This window comes from Protopterus annectens, chromosome 9.part0 (genome assembly GCF_019279795.1).
Source record: "Protopterus annectens isolate FY-2018-M chromosome 9.part0, PAN1.0, whole genome shotgun sequence".
Classification (NCBI taxonomy): domain Eukaryota; kingdom Metazoa; phylum Chordata; order Ceratodontiformes; family Protopteridae; genus Protopterus; species Protopterus annectens.
The window spans coordinates 1957348800-1957371747 of record NC_056743.1 but is presented as its reverse complement, the minus strand read 5'-3'; the positions used below and the strand labels follow the sequence as shown (position 1 = coordinate 1957371747).

The following is a 22948-nucleotide window of genomic DNA, read 5'->3' as shown; positions in this document are numbered from 1 at the left end:
ACACACAGCTGCTAAAATGTTAAGTTTCTGTTAGCCTGGGAACTGACGGCAGGTGACAAAGAGTGATGTCATCCGAGCTGACCTAGCAGTAATGTTTGATAGTAATTTAAGAACTCTCTCAGACTCTCAGAGGCAGACTTTGCATTTTGCATCTTGTCTTGACCCTAGAAACATCCATTCTATACTCATCTGCATTTGCCTTGCTAATAGTAAGTAACTAGGGAAAAAGTAATTTCTTCTAGATATAGATAGGAATATAGTAAAGATTAGTGTAGATGTTTTCTGTATTTATTTGAGACTGTCCTGAAATGTTGTTTTAAAATATTTCCTATGATTCTGAACTCTGTAGTTATTGTATTGAGTATTGTCTTGTTCTTTTTCTATTATCCCCCAAGCCACATGCATACAATATGCAGATGACTCCACACTGATATGCTCAGCCACCTCCTCTTCTGAACTTCAATCTCTTACCCATCAAGTATTTAACACAGCTGAGCAATGGTTCACACATAGATGCCTTCTCCTAAACCCCAAAAAGACTAAACTCCTCCTCTTCTCTCCCACCAATAAGTCCTCTCCTCTTGATTTCTCAGTTATCTCTACCAATAAAACTATTATATCCCCTGATCCAACCACAAAACTATTGGGTATCACCATTGACAACAATCTGAACTTTGATATCGATATTAACAATACTATAAAAACTGTCAACAAAAAACTTGGCTCTCTCTATAGGGTAAAATCCTTCCTCTTACCTTCAGCTAAAACCACTATAGCACACACTCATCTAATCTCTTCACTTCTTTATGCCTCACCCATTTTTACTAATCTATCTAAAAATAATCTTAGCAAATTGGAAATGTCTTACAATAACATTGCCAGATTTGCTACAGGCAACCCATTTAGAACCCACTATTGCATTAATTTAAAGCAGCTGGGATGACTTGAAGTACAAAATCTGATTAAAGTCCATCAACTATCTATAGCCCACAACACTTTTTACAAACCTTCCAAAACTCCTATTCTATCCACACTCATCACTCCCTATAAAAACCTGAAATCCTTAAGGACTTCTCAGAGACTTCTAGTACATACCACTAAACCAAACAACAAGACTGGTGACTCTCTCTTTTCTAATATTGTTGGAAAAGCCTGGAATCTCCTCCCCAGTGAACTCTCCTCACTTCCCTCAGTATCATGCTTTAAAAACAAATTGAAAGTGTTCCTCAGAACACAGTGGTTATGCCCCTGTACTAAGCCTGACTAGTTATGTATCTCTTAATATTTTGCTCTTCCTACCCCTTCTACTTATTAACTGTAATTCCTTCCTTATTAACCATAATACTATCTCCCTCTAGAACATTTTGATTGTACTAGCATGCTGTGTTATGTCTGTATTCTGCACTGCTGAATTTACTGTGATAACCTGTAATATGCATTGTAAATATGATTTTTTTTGTTTAATGTTTCCTTATTTGTTATCTTGTTAATTTAATTGTTCTATCTTGGAGCTTATCTCCCCGGGCCTCTACTGAAAATGGACATGTATCCAGTTAGACTAGCCCAGTCAACAAATGTAAAATAAAATAAATAAAATATTATTAAATATATTTAACAATTTTAATTGTGGCTGGTTTGTTTAGAGATATTTAAGCTCTTAGAGAACTTGCATTTGTATTTGGTGACACTGTACAGGCCACTCCTAAATAGCCTTGGTCTTGGTCACACTTACCATTTGGATAATAGTAACATCACACAGTAGGATTGTTCACCTTTTGGGAAGGGCCTTAGAGTAGCTGATAATGAGGGCTTGGTGGCAGTGATAACTACCTTATAGTCTGGGCAGAAGGGGGCATAGTTAATAAACCTGTGCCAGTGTGTGTGTTTTTGTGTGTGTGTGTTTTTGCGTGTGTGTGTGTGTGTGTGTGTGTGTGTGTGTGTGTGTGTGTGTGTGTGTGTGAGCTACTTGGGCAGGGACATGAAGCACTGGTTGGACAGAGAGGGTGCTGGAGGTCTTGGCTTGACCCCTCAGCTGAGATCTTAACACTATAGCTGTGCCAGTGGGGAGTCATATTGGGGATCTGGAGAAAGAGAGAGAAACCAACCCTCAAACTGACTGTGATCTCTGTACTCTTAAGGGAAATTGTACTTTACTGTGTGTGTATTTGTCATCCTCCCAATGTGTACATCCCTCACTGGTGCTAGTGGTGAGGATTGAGGCTCCTTAATTACTGGATCAATGCAGGGGCATCACAATAACAATAGTAATAAATGTACCTGTTGTTCTTGGCTAGTGATGACAGCCAGTTTTGCTCCCTTAGATTCACACCAACTCTTTGCCTGGTCCCAGGGTAGTGTGTTATTTGTCAAGAAGTACTGTTTATTCTTGAATGTCTTCCAGCCAAGATCCTTTAGTTTAAATGAAGCAACTGCGGAAAAGTAGTAACATTTTAGATAAAACACCAAGCCTTATTATTAAGAAGACATCCTTTATGTACACATGTTATCTTTATGAGGCAGTTAAAAGCACAACTCTCTTACCAAATATATCAGGCATAATTCTCATCTGCACAGATTATTGCAGAACATCCCTGAGTTTGTCTTATATTTTTATCCTTTCCTTAGAAAATGTATTGATTTTTTGGGACAGTATGTCAGCAATGCCAGACATTAGAGTTGTATACTTCTTACTGTTCAGAAAATGCACGTTGATGCAAAAAATGTTGTTCTATTAACATTTTTCTAAATCTGAATAATGTTTAAAATTATACATGATTTTATACTAGTCTGGTACTGTTGAAGGATTTTTACTCACATGGCTAATTAGCATTAGCGTGTCCCCAGATTCATAGGTTCATAGGTTCATAGGTTCATACTAGGCTATCTGCCCTAGGGCATTTATAAGCCTAGCCAGAGTGTGTTTGGCTTTCGCCACCCATTTTAAATTAATTTTGCTATGCCCTTTTTCAAGGTTAGTATACTGTGCCTCTGTCTAACAGTGACACAGAAGTGATACCCGGGGTAAACCTACGATCTCCCATCCACTCATCAAGATTCCTCTTGAAGAGAGTCAGTGAGGGACTCTGCCTAACCTGGACTGGGATTTTATTCCAGAGTGAAGGGAGCCTCTGGGTTATGAATCTGTCCCTCCAGCATGTCCTATTTATTTCAGTGCTGAGGTTCAAGTCTCTCGAGCGTGTAGCTCGATGGGATTTGGATTTTCTGAGGTGCAGCATCTCCCTTAATTCCGGGTTGGACATGGCCTTATACATCAGGCACAGGTCACCTTTGAGCAGGCGGTATGCCACTGAGTAGAGCTGGAGTTTCTTTAACCGGGCAGCATATGGCATCTGTTTGAGCCCTTTGATCCTCTTGGTGAGGTACTTTTGGGGTCTTTCCAGTTGCTGCAGGTGTTTGGTAAGGTACATCCCAAAAGGGTCATTGTACTCAATTATGGGCCTGATGAGGGATGAGTAAAGAGGCACGATGACCTCCCCTAATCTAGATGTGAATCCCTTCATGATTAGGTGGGCTATATAAAATGTTTTTCTAACCACTTTGGCCACGTGGTTGTCAAATGAGAGATTGCTATCAACTTGGGTCCCTAGGTCCCTAATTACTTCTTCTGTACTTAATGGATTACCACCTATGTGGTAATTTGTGGGCACTTTGTTTTTGCCAAAGGGGATGACTATACACATTTTGGCGTTTAGCTTTAAGCCATGGCTCTGGCACCAGTTGTCTGTTTCTGTGAGGTCCTTTTGGAGGATGCTTGTGTCGGCTGGAGAGTCGATTATGGCGCCCAGTTTGCAGTCATCTGCGAACTTGGTCAGCCACAGTCCTTCCATGTTGGCCTGTACCTCCGAGAAATATATACCAAACAAGAGAGGTTCCAGGACTGAGCCTTGTGGGACGCCGCTTGTAACTGGTTTGGAGTCTGACATGGCTCCAGCAATTCTAACCATGTGGGTTCTGTCCTTGAGCCAGTTTGCAACCCATCTAGTGACATAGGGGTTTATATTTAAGCTGGTGAGCTTATCTATAATGCCCGAGTGGGGTATTGTATCGAAGGCTTTTGCGAGGTCCAGATAGGCTGTGTGGACCACCTTCCCTTCGTCAATGGCCTTGGTGACTGTTTCAAAGAAGTCAACCAGGTTTAAGAGGCAGGATCTGCCCTTAACAAAGCCAAACTGGGTAGGATCCAGTGTCTGTAGGTCCCCAATATCTTTATTTATGAGGTCCATGATGATCCTTTCCATAGCTTTGCAGACCAAGCTAGTCAGGCTTATGGGGCGATAGTTTCCAGGGTCCATTGAGGCACCACCTTTGTGGAGAGGGACCACTGTTGCTGTACGCCACTCTTTGGGTACATATCCTGTAGTAAGGCTGAGACTGAACAGTAGTTTTATGTTTGGGTTTAGCTCTTCTTGGAGTTCATGTAGGACGCAGCCTGGGACACCGTCTGGTCCCATTGATGCTGTGTTTTATGCTTTGGAGAGGGCGGCTCCCACCTGAGCATCTGAGATGTCAGGGGGGCAGCACTCTGCTGGGATAGATATTTGCCCTTTTGGTGGGGGGGGGAGTTTGCACTGAACCTGTCAGCTAGGATGTTGGCAATGTCTGTGGGATCAGTGTATTTTTTGTCATTTTGGACTAATTCTGAGCATATCTGGGAATTCCCACCCAGGTTCCTAACATAACTAAAGAAAGCCTTGTGATTATCCTTAGTGTCCTGTGCAATTTTTCTCTCGAAGCAGGCCTTTGACGATTTTATGAGTGCCCTTAGTTTTTTGCTAATACTGATCAGAGATGCCTTCCCTTTTAGGGATTTTGCTCTATCATGTAGTAGCTTCCTCCTTCTATTGTATAGTTTGTTTATGGCTGGGGTCCACCAGACAGGTCGTCTGCCTTTGGAGGATTAGGTCTTTGTTTTATTTGGGATTGCATGATCCATGCATTCCTGAAGGTATTCATAGAATGCATTTATAAAGGATTCTGCGGTCTGGGCTGTATTTTCCACAGGCTCGGGGGCTTTGAAGGATTCCACCTCGGTTTTGAGGAGTGTGAAATTTCCTTTAGAGAAGTTTTTCACTGTGGTTTTCTGGGCAGGGGGTGGGGTTGGGATGTGAATATCCAGTGAGATCAGTTTATGGTCTGATTTTACCAGTGAGGGACACACTTCTGGTCTGGAGCATAGAGTCCCCATGTTGGTGATGATCAGGTCCAGTATGTTTTCCCCTCTTGTGGGAGTGGTAACAAGTTGCTCCATAGCATTTGAGTTTATGAATTCTAAGAACCTTTGGGCAAGGGTGTTGGAGCTAGAGTAATGCTCCCAATCTATGTTTGAGTAGTTGAAGTCGCCCAATATAATGGTGTTTGGAGAGACCTTCATATTTTCCAGTGTTCTCAGGAAGGCCGAGTGGGGTTCCTGGGTTTGGGAGGGTGGTCTGTAGCAGGCTATAAACTGGAAGGCAGTTTTACCCACTGTTAGTTGCACATGGATAGTCTCTGATGCTTCGTGCTTTGCCATCAACCTGGAGGTGTGGGTATCTTTGATGAATATCGATACTCCCCCTCCATTTGTGGTTCGGTCCAAGTTTTGGGGCCAAAAAGCATGGTATGAGGTATAACCTGGTAGTGCTGGGGTGCTCTCGGGAGTCCTGAACCAGGTTTCTGTTACTGCACAGATATCAATGTTCTCCATGCTAAGGAGAGTTTCGAGTGCGTGCATCTTGAGGTTTAGACTTCTAGCGTTGAGTAGCATTACTCTTAGTTTCTTATCCCTTGTGATACCTATGGAGGTGGGTTTGTCTTTTGATCCTTGCCTAAAAAAGGCACTATGGGGGTAGCAAGAGCCTTTGCCAATATCCGAAAGCCCAGGGGTGACAGGTGCAAGCCGTCCCTAGCAAAGCATCGTGGCTTGTCATGCATATCATCCCAAGCTGACAGGCATTGGATCCCCTTTGAATGACACCAATACTTAAGCCAATTGTTGAAATTGATCATCTTGTCTTCATATTTTGGCATCATTCTTGGTGAGGGTAAGATGCTAGTCAAGGTCAGGGTCATACCAGCCTGGGCTACATGCTCAGAGAGCTCCTCTATGTCTCTTTTCATGTAGTCCAGGGAGGTACGTCTCAGGTCATTCACACCAGCATGGTCATTGACTGAGTCATATTTGTACTTGCCTTGGAGTGACCTGAGTGCTTGTGTTATGTTGCGGATCCTAGCGCCAGACAGGCTGCTCACCATGACCTTCTCCTTGTTCAGCCTGGTGAGCGGGACGTCAGTGTGCCTGACGATAGAGTCACCTATTTCAAGTGTATCAGGTGTGTTGTTTAGCCTTAAGGGCTGTGACTGTTCGGCACACTGGCTTTGTGAGATATGTGTTGCATGTGTTTTGTTTTGGGGTAGCGGTTGCTTGGGTGTCTGCTTTGGAGGTCTCTGCTGCTTAGGCAGATCTTTATTTAGAGCCTCCAGTATGTTTTGTGTGATTATGTGTTTGGTTTGCTGTCGTGGTAGGTCTATGTGAGACTGGAATTGTAGTGAGTGTGGTTTCCTTCTCCTCCTGACTGGTTATGCCAGTACTGAGTTGAGAGAGCTTAGCCTCCAGTTTGGCTATATGGTTGCATCTCTCACATGTGTTGGAATTTGTTGGGAGGAGGAGAGGGTTGTCTGTGTACATGAGACAGTTGTAACATTGCCTCAAGATTCCCATATTCACCAGCTGGACCGGAGAGGAGATTGACAACTGACCTTTGGACATGCTAGAATAATATTGGGAATTCCTTTATAATTGAAAACAAGGGCAAGTGAGGAGCGAGGGTGTAGTGCTTTTAATTTTTAGTGCTAACTTATAATTGCTTTAGTGAGCAAGTGCCAGGTAACAAGTGCAATGTGTTACAGGTAACTTAAATGCAAAAACGACAAACAGTAACTTTCTTTCAAGCGAAGCAAGGAAATAAATACAGTAAACAATGCAGATATCACTAGGGATCCACAGAAGCGCTGAGAAGCTGAGAAGATTGTTGCATTTGCATGCCTTCTTTCTAGCAAGACTGACATAGGACTACAGGCAGGTGTCATACTACAACAGAGATGCTACACTGATCTCTAAATGAGAAACTGGCATTGCAATGAGCAAACCTGGGAGAAAGAGATTTGGGCATTGTGATCCAGGTTACTGAATCCTGGCCATAGTTTAAACTGGATGTTAATGGAAGAAAAGTGTATACACATGCGCACATGTCTTGTTGCACCTTTGTTTCTGTTACAACAATAAAATCTTTATTCAGAAGTAATGTTATAACTTTTAGCATAAAAATGTAAATGCAAACTTACTTTCTTAAATACTGATAAATACACTTTCAGAATGATTCTTAACTTCTGTTAAAAACACATTTTATAACTAAAAGCTCTAAAATAATTGGTTATCAAAAGTGTATTCATTTGATAACTGTACACAAAGCAAGACAGATAAGACAGAAAACAAAATCCACAAACAAAACAATAAATACATATATAAATGGTGATCCAAGGTATAATGGTAGTGATTAGTTTTAGGGGTTTAGAATGTTAGTAATGGATTTGTACTTTCATTAGATCATGTGGGCTTCTCGCGAATGGTCTAAATTGAGCATTCATGGGTAAATGCTTCACAAGATACACCCTAAGAAATGATTATTGCATCCGTTCAACACTATACAGTGCTACGTATTATGCCAAATCCTGCACTACAACCTTTGTATTTGTGGCACCTCTTGAAATTCCAAAAGCATAATTGCAATCCTCAAAATTGTCAATAATGTGTTACTTATAGGAAATGCAAATTAGGTTGGGAACAGCACTACTTTGGGGTATTCCCCATTCTCCAACATTCAGTAATTTTGGAGTTAGTATATATAAATAACAGGGGTGAGGAGGGCATAAGCTTCCATTTTTGGGGTGCAGGGATGCTAGGGCACTCTGCAAATAAATGCCTTAAAGATGTAAGAGGGAAGTTTGAAATTTACTGTTATTTGTTGGACTCACACTTTAATCTTTAAATTGCCAGGATGCACAAAATTAGATGCTGTACTTCTGAAAGGGAATCCCAGATTTTGTGGGTTAAGTTCCAAACGGGTTGGTTTTTGTTCACATTATTTTGATTCCTATATAAGGTTACTGTGATCATGAAATGTAGCAAGTGCAAGGCCAAATCTCTGAGGTCCCCCATTCTAACTATTGTGTCTGCTTAATGACTTTTACCTCTTTAAGAAATAATAATAATAATAATAATAATAGGAATAAGAAGGTGTATCATATACATCAGTCTTTTGGATGTTTGATGTTATGAACAATTGCTAACTTAGTTAAGTCCAGTACCAAACAGAACATGCTGTAGAGAAATTAAAGCTTACGTTCTTCTTTTAGGCTGCTAATTTCCTGCTTCACTTGGTTTATATTAGTTTGGACATCCAAGGATGTTGGGAGCTGCGAGACTTGTTGCTTTAGTTGATTCTGACTCCCAGATATAGATGTGATTAACGAGGACAGCTCTAAAACTGAAAAAAAGACAAATCTGATGAGAATCAAAGTTTGTGGCTATTCTGACTATTCTTTCTTTTTTTTTTTTTCCATAATAAATTTTTATTGTTATATTATTTTTATACACAATTAAAAACAAAAACAACATTTTAAAAGGAACTACTAACAAATATCACTAACAACCACACCAAACATATATACAATATTTACAAGAATGCTTCCATGTAAAAGACTAATTACACAAGAAAAACAAGAATAGTTAAAAAACATTTCAAGTAATAAACAGTTTGATTGCAAACTTCTCTTCAAGTGTATAAATAATTCTTTATACCTTCAAATTAAAAGTATTATGCTAGTATAATATTAAATATTTGTTCCCAAATTTTTGGATTATTAATATTTTTATTATGCGGATTTAAAAGATATTTATGAGCTAATATATGCCTTGTTGCCAAAACTCTAAAGTTTTCCCATGATGTTTTAGATGGGTCTAACCAATTAGTACCTATATAGAGCTTCATTAATAAAAAAAAATATTAATACATATAATACTTTGTGATCTAGGGAGTTCTTTCGGGGGAATATGCAAAATCATGAATTTCCATGACAACGTTGTACTTTGGTAACCCATCTTCTGAAGTTGAATCTTAAGGGAATTCCAAAGTTTGTATATGCATTTACAGCTCCAGAACATATGAAGAAGATCAGCCGGTTGATTTTTACAATATGGACAAGTTGGAGAATTTTTGGAATTCAATTTGTGCAGGGCAAGACTTGCATAATATGCATTATTCCATACCATCAATTGGGTATATATCAATTTTTGAAGAGAAGTAGATTTGATAGTCAAATCAATTCCTTTTAACATATTACTTTTGTCTGTCAATAGAATTTTATCTTCCCAATAGTTCGACAACAAGATTTTATCTTGAAATTTAAATTCTTTAATTAATTTATTTGTTGTTGTTATATATTTAATATCTTGTTGGAGAGCTTGCCACAAATCCGAGCATTTTTTTATAATCTCATCTTCAGGTTTGAAATTTTTAAAATAACTTATAGCAAGTTCTCTAATTTGTCTCAAAATAACAAGATAGTTTTTAGGTAGGTTAAATTCTTGTCTTATTTGGTTGGCCGAACATTCAAGATATTTATATATATCAATCAGAGTTAAATTGACTATTAATGGAAACTTTTTAAGATCAATTAATTGATTATTCAATCTCAAGTTAGGATTCCTGTGAAAGGGTTGAAAAATCATCATATGTTGAGCCAGATCTAATGATTGAAATAAGTTTTGTAAAGATAATATATATGTTTTAATGTGTTCAATAATCCCATATAATTTCAAGGTATCTTTGCCTAAAAAGGGTATTGCTTTAGGATTAATATTCAATTTTAAAATATATTTATAATTCAGGACCACCCAAGTTGGTGTCCACTTAGTACTAGTTATATCATAGCTAGCAAGTCTCAGAATTCTATTAGAGTTCACAATTAAATAATACATTTCAAAATTGGGTAGCTCCAGTCCTCCTCTATTTTTTGGGGTCATTAATTTATCATAAGATATCCTAGTTTTTTTGGTTCCCAAATTAATTTAGCCATTTCTTTATGAATTTGCTTAAAAAATGTCTTCGGAATTATTAATTGGGCAGACCTAAAAATATATAGTAACCGTGGTAGTACATTCATTTTAATAATTGAAACTTTTGCTAAAACTGGCAGACGTAAATTCTTCCACCTCCCAAAATCAGATCTTATTTGATCCCAAATTATTTTAATGTTATTATTGTAGAAGTCTTTATTATCTGTAGAAAACCCAATACCTAAGTATTTAATATTTTCTTTAAATGTTACCTGTCCCACCAAAGGCAATAACGAAAAAGGTTTAGGTGTTCTTAAAGGGAAGATGTTGTTTTTTTTTCAAATTAATTCTATAGTTAGAGACTTCTGAAAAGTCATTAACAGCCTTTAATATCTTTTCAGTATCTAAAATTGGGGATGCACAATAAATGTTAAGATCATCAGCAAAAGCTGCCATTAATAGTTTGGTTCCATAAATTATTGGGGCATTATGATATATGTTCTGCTTAATATATAAGAACAAAGGTTCAAGATAAAAATTAGCCCTGACATGTTCCATTTTTGATCAGTATTCTTTTAGAAAAACTTCTATTAATGTACAGTGTAGTATAGGGATTACTATATAATATTTGTAACATTTGAACAAACTCATGAGATATGTTAAAATAAGGTAAAAGCTCAAACAAAAAGTTTATATCAACCCTATCAAAGGCCTTCTGTGCATCAATTATAAGGGCATAGATATTAAGATTATTTTGTTTAGCATGCGCTATCATAGTATGAAGTGTAAGTGTATTATCACTAGTTTGTCTACCTGCCATAAATCCAGCCTGTTCTTTAGATATTATATGAGTCATGATTTTTTTCAGTCTAGATGCTATAATAGAGGTTAAAATTTTCATGTCTACATTTATTAATGATATTGGTCTATAATTATCAGGGTTTTGGGGATCCGAATTGGGTTTATGTATAAAAACAGTTTTTGAAGCGTTAAGATGAGGATCACTAATTTTATTCCTAATTATATAGTTAAATACAGATGAAACTATTTTACCGAAAATATCTACAAACTTTTTATAAAATTCCACTGTTAACCCATCAGGCCCTGGTGATTTATGTGATTTCATATGTTGAATTATGTATACTATTTCTTCTTCGGATATCGGTTTAACTAAATCGTTTTGAATATCCTCTCCTATTTTTGGAAAATTAATTGTCTGTAAAAATCGTTTATAGATTCTATGCAAGGACACATCCTTTTGCCCATCGTAAATATTGGTATATATCTTCTCAAAAATATTAATGATATCCTCGGTTTTAGAGTATATTATATTATTAAATTGTATTTCTGCAATTTGCCCTGTTGTTTTTGATTGGTTAATGATCCTAGCTAATGCTCTTGATGATGTTTGAACATGATTAGCATACCTCACTAACGTCTTATGCTCCTGAAATGTTAATCTACTATTTTGAATTAAGAAGAGATCCTTTTGACATTTAAGCAGTTCCAACTCTGTTTGATCATTAAAATTCCAAATCAGTTCTTGATCAAGTATCCTAATTTTTGTTTCTAAATTTTGAATATCTCTGTTTTGTATTTTTTTATAATAGGAAGCTTTTTGCAAAAGGATTCCTCTTATTTGTGTTTTAACTGTCGCCCATTCAACATCTGGGGCATGTTGTTGTTTCTTTAGTTCAACCAATAAATCTTTGAGGTAATTTGTAATTTCCTGTATTACTTTCTCCTTATTCAACAGATTAGAGTTAAGAGACCAATTATAACCTCTTTGTCGCAGGGTATCCTTTAACTCCTTAGCAAAACTTAACGAAATTTTCGAGTGATCTGATAAATAACGTGCATGTGTAACAACTATTGATTCTAAATTAATCAATGTTCTTGAAATCAAAAAGAAATCTACTCTGGACCGCATTTTATGATATGGGGAATAAAAGGTATAATTTTTTTGTGTTATTAACATTGTTCAAATAGTGAAAAGGGTCATATAGTTGTAAATCTTCCTTAATATCATTTAATGCTAATACAGCATGTTTATTAAATGCTCTTTGTGGACAAGATCTATCCAACTTCGGATTTTGGTAAGCATTCTAATCTCCTCCAATAATTATATAATATCTATCATATTGTGTTAAAATTGAATACAAAGATGTTATGAATATTTGTTGATCATTACAGGATGCACAGATATTTAAAAGTAAAATAGGTTTATCAAATAGGGAAGACGAAAGAATAAAGTAACACCATCGCCCATCTTTATCCGTTTTAGAATCTAAAATCTTCTCCTTATATTGATCTTTAACAATTATAGCTACCGCAGCACTATTTGACTTACCTTCTGATGCTACTACTTCTCTGATCCACTTCTTTTTTTTTTATATCAACCCATTGATCATTCATTAAATGTGTTTCCTGAAGTAATATAAACAACACCTTAGCCTGCAACAATACATGTAACAATAGTTTCCTCTTCTTTAAGTTCTGGAGCCCTTTAATGTTCCATGAGTCTAATTCCCACATTCCAAAGGTTGTCTGTACAACGAAGGTGTAAGAGGGAAAACAGAGGAAAAAAATAAAGTAACTTCAAAAACATATATAGTCTGGAAGCAATCCTTATATCCTGTCCTATACCAGTGCTTACCCACTCTAACCCCAGACCAGGACATGTATAGGTCTTGTATAGCATAGAATAATAAAAGGGTTAAAAAAAAACAAATATAGTAACATCAAATTATAAAATTTCAAACATGTTCCACAATTAAGACCTATATAATCTAGCTTAACTACGACAAAGTCTAAACTAAACATTCCCAAACAAACACTGCCATGATCTACATCGCTTTGGTTAACTATTAGTTAAGCAAATCAAATTGAAGATATAATATTAATATATAGAAAATAAAGAGAAAAAAGGAAGTTTTAGTAATTGGATTAGCTATCTATATATAAACCACATACATGAAAATAAAAACTTAATATGTAAACAAAGTTATCATTTTACTGCATATATAACCTATATATATAAAAAAAAAAAAAAAAAAAAAAATATATATATATATATATATATATATATATATATATATATATATATACTCTATTATAACCCTATACTAAAACAAGCATACAGTTAACTACTGATATTCCTGGTTATAACTTTGCACTATCACAGTTTTATACTAAAGCAATCTACTAATTAAATGATATAATATAAACTATCCCCTCTACACAGTACCTTAAGGTCTATATTAACAAGTATATTTTTACAAAACATTACTAAATCCCTGCACCCTCTCTAAATAATATAACTACAAGATTTTGATTAAACATTGAAAGGGAAGTACACAAAATGTTCCTATGTGTTTAAATTACCATACTATAGCGTTATTTTAATGTTAATTAAACAATAAAGTGTTTAAAACAGTTCCCTTTGGTTTTCCAAGCCTGGAAACCATGTAAAACATTCGCAATGGGGGACTGCTTTTGCAGACGGACTTCTGGAAGTGCCACAACAAAATCCACACCCTCGCCAGCATTTTAGGCACTTCCTGTCTTTCTCCTCATCGAAAACAGTTCGTAGAAGCCATACAACGTCGGGAAACAAACGCAGGTAATCAAGATTAGCTAAACCAAACAGTTTTATTACTCTGGAAGAGGCCTACAGCTTTGAAAACGAAAACAAAGGATTACCCAGTCCTCGAGGCACAGTGAACAATGGATCCGACCTTAGAAGCATGCCAGTCTCAAGGAGGATTCAATTCAAGTCTCTGATGCAAGTAAACCCTTAAAAACTTTAAGAAATAGATTTCTTGCCTCATTTTTGGTAGAAACAGAATATTTAGTCCCATCCATTGTAAATATAAGCATATTAGGGTATTTCATTTGAAACTTAATTTGTCAATAAGAAATTTGCAGTATGGAGACAAAGACTGTCTAGCTTGTCTGACCTGTAAAGGTAAATCCTGTGCCAGGGATATTTTATTATTTTTCCACATGTTATAGCCTCCACTTTGTTTAGCAGTAGTAAGTATTCTGCTAACATCTTGATAATTAAGTATTTTAACATGAACAGGTCTAGGATTATTAGATGCTTGTAGCTCTCTCAGAGCTCTGTGTGCTCTTTCAACAATAATTTGTTTCACCATATCAGAGTCATTTAGAAGCACTGCAAATATTTTTAATATGGATGGAATCAAATCATTATACTGAATGGATTCTGGAATCCCTCTAATAATAATGTTATTTCTCCTGGATCTTGCTTCTAAGTCCAAAATCTTACTTTGCATAGCCTGTATATCCACATCATGTAGATTTGTTTTTTTTTCTAGTAAGGTTAATTTATCCTCATTTTCAGAAATTCGAGCTTCTGTCTTATCCATTCTTTCCAGCAACTGAGTACAAGAAGTTCCAAATGTTTGTATTTGACAAGTCAGTTCTTTCAGAGCTTCTTGTATGGGCAGCAGAGCATTTCTGATATCTTCCATGTTTAATGCTTAATCAGACTTAGTTTTAGTCCCTGGTTTCTGTTGTTCCTGTATTTTAGTATTTTTTTGTCTTTTAGAAATCACATCTTTTTCTGGGGACTGTAATTCCGAAAGTTTTGTCTTAGTAGTGGTTATGTCCATGTTTTTTTCTTCTTTTGACATCTTATTCCAACACAAAGACTTACAATGTAGAAAGCACACGGTTCCTTTGTTTACTTCTCTCTGCAGAGCCAACTAATCTGTTATAATCCTGTTAAATAAATTCCTTTTTTCCGGTTTTTCTTCTTATTACAGGATAGCTAAATGTAGTTAAAGTTATTTTATCGATGATTGGATGTTAAAAGCTTCTTGGTATCGACTCAGGGTTTAGATTTCCTCAGGTTAGATGAAGAGCTGCAGTTCAGCAGTGTTCACAGAATGGCAGCCATCTTTGAATCCCCTGACTATTCTGAATAGGTTTAAAGATGCCAGCAGAGCTAAATAAATTTATATTAAATGTGTAAAATTATGATAATACAACGTGGTTATTTAAGTTATAATTATAATTGCAATAATAGTGCATTCAGAATGACGCACTGACCAAGTCTACATGGTTGGAGAAAAACAGTTTCTAGTAAAACACGCATGTTAATAGCTACATGCAAAATACATTGCGTTAGTAGAGTTCCAAGAGATGGAGCTAAGCGCTATGGCTTAACACAAGTTTTGGAGTAAAAGACACTTTGTATGTATAAGGTCTACTGCAGAATGTGACATATATCATATGTCAGATTGCAAGTATCACATGACTAACAATAGTCCTTCCTTCCATTGTGGGCAAGACCCTCAGCATCCAGAGAAATGAGTAGGATCTACCATGTTCTTTTGACCCTTCTGCTGAGTACTCGACCTGATAGACAGGTGCTCAAAAGAATGGAAGCTCTAAAACAAGAACAGAATAATGAGAGTCGATAGGTGTTACACTGTGGTGCTGCAATTAGTTTTACTGCCTCACTGCTCTAAGTTTTCTGGTTTGGTTCTTGACTGCAGCATGTTCTGTTTGAGGACTGCATGTCCTCCATCTTTGTGTGCTGAGTTTTCACTGGTTTACATTTTCCTTACCACATCTCTCAGTTATGCTGGCGTGTCAAACAATTATCTAAATTATCCAATGGTGTATGTACAATTTGTGTGTGTGTGTGTGTGTGTGTGTGTGTGTGTGTGTGTGTGTGTGTGTGTGTGTGTGTGTGTGTGTGGTATATCTCTCAACAGTCCAGATTTCCACAGAATGTCTGAATTTTTGCCTCATGTTTTTGGTCATTTCCTCATAAAATTTGTCATTTTCCGACAAATCACTGAGGATTGAAGTCATTAAATAATGATGCACACTTGAGTTTCAGACTTTAAACCCTTCAGAGAATGCATGCTAACATAAAACCTGTTATTCTAGCAATGTTCTAAATTTATAAGGGCAATACTTAAAAACTGCCCCTATTTTTGCCCCCTCCATCCCCATTATTTCATTATTTTAGGCTTTGTCCCTATTTCTTGTGCTAAGAGGTTGAGAGGTATGGTATGTGTGTATATCTAGTGAAAGAGTGGTGCCCTGTTCACAGAACCCTCTGACTTACTGTTATTGCTTGATTGCATAGGATCCATGTAACCCTGATATGATAAAGCAATATTGGAGAAAGAATGGATAAAAATGGATGAATGGGTGAAGGTTTTGCTCACTGTACTAGCACTCCAGAGGTAAATAAAAGTTAGAAACTAAGACAATGGTATTACTTTGTTGTAGATGGTCTTCAGAGCCAAATCAATGCATGCGTTCTGAGAAAAATACTGTATATGCAGTGGCAAGTAACAAAAGGAGTGTTCTTAGTAAATGAAAGTCTTTTTGACTGAAAAGTTAGGAAAAATGAGCAGTAGAAACCTTAACCGTGAAAGTAACATTTTCTTTTACCATTGAAAAGGACTCTGTTAACTTAACTATTCATGTGAATTAGAAGCTCACTGTCTGTTATTTTTTGTTATAAGAGCTAGTGTCCTTTTCTTTCTGGTAGCACTATGGGCTGGTCACAGTGGGTAGAGGAGGTAGCTTTGCAATGAGTAGCCAATGCCTGCTACCTTTATATATTGCAAGAGATACCATAAACCAAATGCGGTGTGATTTTTCTCGGTAATATTTCAGATATCACCATCACATTTCTGATTTCTTAATAGGCACTATGTCAACAAATCTACAGTTTAAAAAGATGTGTTGGTCAAAGTAGTATACTGCTGAATTGTAACACTAGGTTTATAGGTTCATAGGTTCATAGGTTGGTGCTAGGCTATCAGCCCTAGGGCCTATACAAGCCTAGCCATAACAATTCCCTGGCTATTTCTTCCCACACTATTTACTTCCCTGGACCCCTGTCTAGCAGGGCGACTGACGTGATCCCCGGGGTGAATTTCCTTTCTCCCATCCAATTATCAAGGTTCTTTTTGAAGAGGGCCAAAGAGGCACTCTGCTTGACATGTATGGGCAATCTATTCCAGAGTCTGGGGAGTCTCTGGGTCAAGAACCTATCCCTCCAGTATGTTTTGTTTATTGTGATGACAAGGTTTAGATCCCTGGAGCATGTGGCTCTGAGGGATTGGGTTTTCTTTAAGTGTAGCATGTCCAACAGCTCTGGGTTTGACATGGCCTTGTATGTTAAGCAGAGATAGCCTCTGAGTAGACGATATGCGACAGAGTATAGCTGGAGTTTTTTAAGGTGGTCAGCAAAGGGTATCTGCTTTAGGCCTGTGATTCTTTTAGTGAGGTATTTCTGTGGCCTTTCCAGTTGTTGCAGATGTCTTGAGAGGTACATACCAAACGGGGCGTTGTATTCTATAATGGGTCTAATGAAGGATGAGTACAGTGGGACAATGACCTCCTTTTTTCTGGATGAAAAGCCCTTAGTGATGAGGTGTGCCACATGTGGTGATGTGGTTATCGAAGGTGAGACCACTGTCCACCTGAGTCCCTAAGTCTCTTATCACACTTTCAGTGTTTAGTGTAATGCCGCCTATATGGTAATTCACGGACACATGTTTTTTCCCAAAGGGGATAACTATACATTTCTTGGCATTAAGCTTGAGCCCATGGCTCTGGCACCAAGCATCTGTTTCTGTAAGGCCCTTTTGTAGAGTATCCACATCATTTGGGGATTCAATAATGGCTCCCAGTTTGCAGTCATCTGCGAATTTTGTTAGCCAGAGTCCCTTATATGGGGCAGCTATATTCCAAATGAAGATGACTTTGTCCCCTGAACTCCCTTAGTTAATATAAGCAGCTCTGAGGTTACTGTACCTTTTCACAAGGTAGTTACTATAAATTCAGTACAGAGGATGACTGAGGAGACTAGCCCCACTTCAAGAATGCCCCACAGTTTTGTCTATTTAAATAACTTGGTCCAAGTTTTATGATAGGTAAGTGGAAGCTGAGGGCATCAAACCAAGAACTACAGGGAACAGCTTGTTATCACTTCTTTGTATATCTACATACATATATATATATATCTATATATATATATATATATATATATATATATATATATATATATATATATATATATATATATATATATATATATATATATATATATATAATGTTTTTTTTAAATATATTTATTTATTGTCATTTGTTAACCGAATTGGTCCAGTTGAGCCAAAGGCCCATTTTCAGTGGAGACCCCGAGGAGAAAAGCTCCAATTACAATTACAGATATTCCCAAAAAACAGTAATTAATGCAAAGACTAAAAATGACAATAGTAATATTGACAAGAAACATTTACATAAAATGAAATAAACAAAGACAAGATATTTATATATAAGTTTCAAAAATCCAATACAATAGTTGCAAGATAAACCCCGAGTAAGAATACTTACAAGATCCTGACTGTAGGTAAACTGTAAATTGGAGTGTTAGAAGAGCAAGAAAGAAAGGCAGATAAAAAGAAACATCATTCTGAAGTCTTGATATTAAAGAAGATGAAAGCAATAAATAATACAAGAGTTGCCTATGTTTTCCTTTTAATTCTTTTTGAATGCTTTTGTGTCACGAAGTTCGTTCTTAGTTAGTGAAATTTATCTTTGTTTCTAGCGCATTTTTTTACCAGTCATATATATACGAAACCAGAAGTCACAACAAGCCACAGAAGGTGAAAGCCCTAACTACAGCAACCTTCATCAAAATACTTTCTTTAACATGATAGTATTTTTCAAATTTGTAGATATTAGTATAGACAGTGTCACTGAGGTAGCATATGAAAAATACAAACACTGTCGGCAAAATGTGACAGGCAAAGTGAAGATGAGCATCACGTCTTTGGGACAGAGGTTTATATTTACAAAAAGAAACTAAGAATTTGTATTATATCCTTTAGTTGTTAGGGTTACTTGGCTAAGGGAAAAGTTATGAGGAATAATAGGGGATGTTGAAATAAAGGGCATCATTATGTGTGGAGTCTGCATGTCCTCCCCGCGGTCGAGTGGCATTCCGAAAGACATGCATGAATGGGCAAGCATCGAGCTGGCAACTCGACACCGTAAAAAATCTACTGCCAATCATTAGTGGACCGGAGTTCTGCTGTGGCGACCCCTAACCGGGAAAAGCTGAAAGACAAGCATTATTTGTGAAAAAGGTTTATGGAAATTTAGTTCTTGTGTATTAAAGGGGAGACGAATAAGAAAGGATGTAATAAAATAATTTTAAGGACAGGCAGACCACTTGTGACATATAGGATGTTGTTGTCTTTCGGCTTTTCCCTGTTAGGGGTCGCCACAGCGGAACTCCGGTCCGCTAATGATTGGCAGTAGATTTTCACAAAAGCCAAAGTGTCAGCTCAACGTCCAACGTTCAACGAAGGCACTCCCATTTACACATGTCTTTTGAATGCCCAGCCAACCGCGGAGAGGACATGCAGACTCCACACAGAAGGCACTCCCTGAACTCCGGCCTAGAATCAAACGGGAGAACCTCTTGTTGTGAGGCAACAATGCTACCAATGCACCACCGCAGAAGTCTACTTGTGACATATCTTCTTTAGGTCTTTTTCCATTTCCATTTACTATCCTACTTGTGACATACAGGATAGTAAATGTAAATGGAAAAAGACCTAAAGAAGAAAGACATCATGTTTTTTTTTTTTTTTTTTTTTCTAGTTATTAGGAGTGTAGTACCTGGATTAAGAAGAAAGAAAGTTTGCAAGAACCAATGAGCAGGATAAGACAAAAATGTGAAAGTGAAGAAAAGAGTTTAATAAATTTTAAAAAAGTGATGAAGAATAGCTAGAGAAAACTTGTATCACCAAGTATAGCTGCTGTCACAATCCATTTGGCAGACATCTACCTTGCTAACACTTTGCATTCAGAAGTCCTCCTATTTTTATGATGGGAAGATCTTGTTTAACCCAATGCAGTAATTACGTTTTTTAGATTAGTACTAGGCTAACTGCCCTTGTGGGTCATTTTAAGCCTAGTCAAATACTCCATATGAGAATCAAACCATGCACCTTAACCATTATGCCAACCTGGAGAAATTGTGCTGCCTTCTTTTAAATGACTTCTATACAGAAAATATGTCTGGGTTATGAGAAGTAAGCCAGTGCAGTGGTGCAGCTGTTGTGTTGTTGCCTTGCAACAAGAGGTTCTCTGGTTTGATTCTCAGGTGGGGTGTCTTCTTTGTGAAGTCTGCATGTCCTCTCTGCATTTGGTGGATTTTTTCCAGTTGCTCCGGTTTCCACTCACTATACAAAGACATGCATCTGGAGCATTTCTCCCTGGGCTTCTGCTGAAAATTGGCTCACTCCAAGTCAAACTCTTCTGGTAAACAAATGTTAAATATAAATAAATAATAATCCCTTCTTCAATAACGGCCATGTTGTTATCATGTATGCATCTCAGTAATGGCCATGTTGTTATCATATATGCGTCTACAGCTACAATGCACAATAATAGTGAGGGTGCACATGGTGACACAACATTCAAAAAGGAGTTGAAAAGGGAACCATAATGCTTTTCAGGATCTCTTACATGAAATAAAAGTTTAAGGGGCAATTTTCAGGGAGACAGTAAATGCCTTTTGTCAAATGCATATCAAATGCAATTAGTCATTAAAAATGACAATGTATATTATCATTCAGCTCTCTGTGATGAAGGCTTGTTTATAGAGGGCATTGCTGCTGATTAGAAATCACCCCTTGCCTCTTACAGAATGAATATTTCCTGTTCCAAAATGCTTTTTACCCTTTTTATTGCAATTCATAACAAGTGTGACTTTGGCAAAACAGGTTTCTCATTTTCCTGTGACTAGTGGGGTGTGTTGTGCTTGCCAATATCAGAATGCAACCAATATTCATATTTTGGGGGTTGTGATAATACTTGACCAGCCTGTTCTTATTTGAATGAAGAGGGGAAAGTCCAAGGGTTATTTAATGAATCAGTCAAATGGTATATGGCTGTCTTTCTCTGGTTATTTTCAAACCCTAATAGCTGGAGAGATTCATTTAGCTAAATCTTTTGAAAGTGTAAGATGGTGAAGTAAGGAAGAGAAGAAGGTAAAATCACATAGATACTAATTGGGAAAAGACGGTACAATCACATAGATACTAATTGGGAAAAGACGGTACAATCACATAGATACTAATTGGGAAAAGACGGTACAATCACATAGATACTAATTGGGAAAAGACGGTACAATCACATAGATACTAATTAGGAAAAGACGGTACAATCACATAGATACTAATTGGGAAAAGACGGTACAATCACATAGATACTAATTGCAGCGTAGCTTGGTAAATCATTCACCCTACATGTACTTTTCTTGCTAGTATCGGCATCTGTTTAACCAGTATTGTGCCTTTGTCATATGGCCGTGTGTCATAGTGATCACAAGATTAGTTAGGTAGGCCAGATCTAATAAAGTGTACAGTAGCAAGAGTTAAGGTGATTAGGTGCATAGTATTAACTGTAACACAAACCTGTATATTCATATAGTGAACATAGCTGAAATACATAACACTAGACAGAGGCATTTTACTTCCAAGTGTTTCTTTTCAAGCCATGTGCCAGTTGATTTCCAGGGGAAAAAAATGTGATGTGAGGTAACCTCTAATCAATAAGACATGCTAGCAGATAGGTTTAATGATAAATTCACTCCCTTATCCCCTCTTAACTTACAACAAACCTTCCCCTAAACACCCCCCAACCCTACATATTTGAAGAGCAAGTCCTCAAAGCCTTGTCCAAGACAAAAAAACACAGTCTTTATGGGTCCAGAAAACATCCCAGGCTGTCTTCTAAACATGCTAAAACATGAACATCACCACTAAGTACCTTTTTCGATCATAGCCTAACCATAGGCTTTGTTCCTGCGGAATGGAGAACGGTTATTCCTCTCCACAAAGGTGGCCTACCAACAGATCTGGGGAATTACAGACCCATAATCCTGACCAGGCTCATCTGTAGGGCCACAGAACGTATCATTATGGGCCTCATAAATACGTAGGTGACCTCCAAACCCTGGATCCTACCTAGTTTGGCTTCATGAAGGGCAGATCCTGCCTGTTAATTTGGGTTGAATTTCTTTGAAAATGTAACCAAGGCCGTTGACGAGGACAAATCTGTGCACGCAGCATACCTCAATCTGGCAAAGGCTTTTGACACAATCCCACATTCAGGAATTACCGATAAACTTAGCATCTGAATGTAAACCCCTTCATTGTAAGATGGGTTGCCAACTGGCTCACAAACCAGACACACACTATCAAAGTAGGTGACTCCGTATCAACCAGCAGAATTATTACCATTGGGGTGTCAGAGGGGTCAGTGCTGGGCCCCCTACTGTTTGGTATATACTTATCAGAGATTCAGGTCAAAACTAAGGAGATTTGGCTGACCAAGTTTGACTAGAAACTAGGTGCAATCACTGAATCCTCAAATTATGTCAGTATACTCCAGGAAGGTCTCACATAGACCAACGATTGGTATATCAGTCACAGTCTCAAACTGAATGCAAAGAAATGCAGCATCCTTCCCCTTATCACAAACAATGTCCCCTCACACTATCAAATCAACAACAACAGCCTAAGTACCCATGAAGTGATATGGCACATGGGATCCCAAGTTGACTGCGACCTTAACTTTGACCACCATGTGTCTACTGTAGTGAGGAAAGCTTTCTGTGTAGCACACTTGATTAGTAAAGCATCATTCAAGAGGAAAAGAAGTTACAACCCCCCTATACTCAGCATTTATCTGGCCCATAATTGAGTATAACCCCCCGTTTGGCATGTACTGTATTAAGCACCTGCAACAATTAGAGAGACC

At 37.3% G+C, this 22948-nt stretch overlaps 1 protein-coding gene across 2 annotated transcripts in view; it reads right to left on the bottom strand.

Moving 5' to 3' along the window:
* Positions 1-22948, bottom strand: part of LOC122812352 (hepatic lectin-like) — a 274176-nt gene that overhangs the window by 142834 nt on the left and 108394 nt on the right. For both annotated transcript variants that reach the window (XM_044084776.1, XM_044084775.1), the window contains 2 exons: positions 8400-8543; positions 2278-2429 (listed from right to left, as the gene is read on the bottom strand). In XM_044084776.1, the coding sequence (XP_043940711.1) occupies positions 2278-2429; positions 8400-8543 (296 nt within the window). The remainder of the gene's footprint in view (positions 1-2277; positions 2430-8399; positions 8544-22948) is intronic.